This window comes from Limulus polyphemus, unplaced genomic scaffold (genome assembly GCF_000517525.1).
Source record: "Limulus polyphemus unplaced genomic scaffold, Limulus_polyphemus-2.1.2 Scaffold1296, whole genome shotgun sequence".
Classification (NCBI taxonomy): domain Eukaryota; kingdom Metazoa; phylum Arthropoda; class Merostomata; order Xiphosura; family Limulidae; genus Limulus; species Limulus polyphemus.
Window position 1 is genome coordinate 852 of NW_013666906.1, and position 2,057 is coordinate 2,908.

General features: G+C 31.1%; 1 protein-coding gene across 1 annotated transcript in view; it reads right to left on the minus strand.

Annotated features, from left to right (window-relative positions):
• Positions 1–698: 698 nt before the first annotated feature.
• The window catches only part of LOC106462993 (protein KIAA0100-like), a gene marked incomplete at its 3' end in the record, with an annotated part of 27,759 nt that continues 26,400 nt past the window's right edge, over positions 699–2,057 (minus strand). Inside the window, exon 14 of the mRNA XM_022390396.1 lies at positions 699–790. Within this exon, the coding sequence (XP_022246104.1) occupies positions 699–790 (92 nt within the window). The remainder of the gene's footprint in view (positions 791–2,057) is intronic.

A 2,057-nucleotide genomic window follows, 5' to 3' on the forward strand; every position in this document is an offset into this window, starting at 1 on the left:
TATAATGTCACCTGTGCTTTGGGAAGTTGATGAGGTTCAATGACTTGAATTTCGTGTGTATTGGACCAAATGAGGATTTCAACATTGAAGTTTCATAGATTATATGGAACTGTTGTATAATAGGTTTATGAGAGAAAGAGCTATTTTTGATTGAGATAAACTTTTTGTGATTTTATTAAATACATTCGTTTTATTTTCTGCACGTTTTGTAAACTTAAAGAAACACATACAAATTTATATTTGACCAGCATTGTGATAATGAAAACCAGGATCACTTTTTCAGTCCTAATCAGAGGATGCTCTTTTTGTCCTGTTAGTTTTCAACTGTGTTTTAAAAATTGATTTCAAGTTAAATACCTACATTTCTTAACCAGTACAGTATTTAAAAAGTTGAGTTATTTCTTGTGATTAAGTATTGTTATTAAGCCAGAAGCTTCATCATTTCATATTACTACATGTTGACACACCCTGGGGGAGGGGTTAGGATTATTGTAGAAAGGTTTAAAAGTTACAAAATTGAAATTAATAATGTGGATGCCTTAAGTCCTTATCAGCAATGGTTTCCATGCCAGAATAACCAATCATCATTAGAAAGAAAATACAATATTTAGTAATTCCTAACAGATTAAAATAAGATAAAACATCTTGTTGTAAAATACTCAACCAAAATTGTATTTTATTTGTTAAAACAAACTTACGTGACTTTGTTCTGTTTCTTTTCTAACCCTTCAAAACTCTGACGGTTCACTAGATGGCGTTCTCCTTCATTGTTTATTGATATATTAAGTTCCTGTTCATTATAAATAGAAAATTTTTGTAAATTAATATAAAAAAAAGAAAGAAAAAAGTGCAATGATTTTTTTCTTAATCATACAGAGTAAATATCTATCTATCTTAATATAATACTATAATAAAGATTCTAGCAAACCTCTATAACAAAAATCAGAAAGTTTTTGTGGCTTTTGTGTCATATACTAACAAAGGCAATTTACAAAACGACACAAAAAATCATGAAAATGGTAAGAAACATAGACATAGTTAATAGCTTAGAATAATCAGAAATTTCAAACATTAAGCAACAACTGTAAAACCAATTAAACAAAAAAGATTAGAAGTCAATAAAAAATATTTCACTCTGTAATATTAAGCAAGAATATCTGGAATGGGTTATAAGGTTTTTATTCATTTCTATCAAGACTTCTTGAACCTACATGTTTTATCAACGTCATGAAGCTAGAATATCTCTTATATAAGAATAGACTAACAGTGATGAAATAACATGTATTAGTCCTTGTTGAAACGGACATCACAAAAAACAATGCTGGTCTGAATTAAAAATACTTAAATATTTATACAGAAAACGAAGCTAGTCAACATCACCCACAACCAGATTTTGGGCTAGTCCTAACTGAATAGTAGAATTTGACATCACTCTCATAATGCACCCATGGACCCAATGTGTAGAGAATTGGGATACAAGCCATGGACCCGCAGATCCACAGTTTGTCACTTTAGGAGAAGTATAAAGAATAAAAATGCTATAGAGTCAAGAACAGTTTATGCCCAATATCAAATAACAAAAGCATGAAGAGTAACAGCTAGTATCTCATCAATGCATTATAAACACAAACACACAACCAATACTATAAAATACCATCCATACATAACAAAATATCAGAGCTATATCCAGGGTTAGAAGATAATTGACATGGTAGAGTAAGCATAAGAGAAAACAAACAACTTTTGTTTTCAGTGGTATGTCGAACATCATTATTATTAGGGTTGTATTTTCTTATTGGTTCTTCTGAGCATTTTGATTCCTGATATACACTAGACCAGTGGTCAGCAACCTATGACCCACGGCAATAATTTGGCTGACACGCCAAAAGTTGGCTTCACCATTGCAACCCGTAAGGGCACAATCGTTGTTCAGTTCAAGTTTCTCGGCTATGTGAGAAGAACAACGATATTAAAGGAAAGATGGGAAATAGTCACAGCTACGAAGAATTCTAAGATCAATTTCAGGGAAAAATATCAAACTGGTCGAACTATTAATT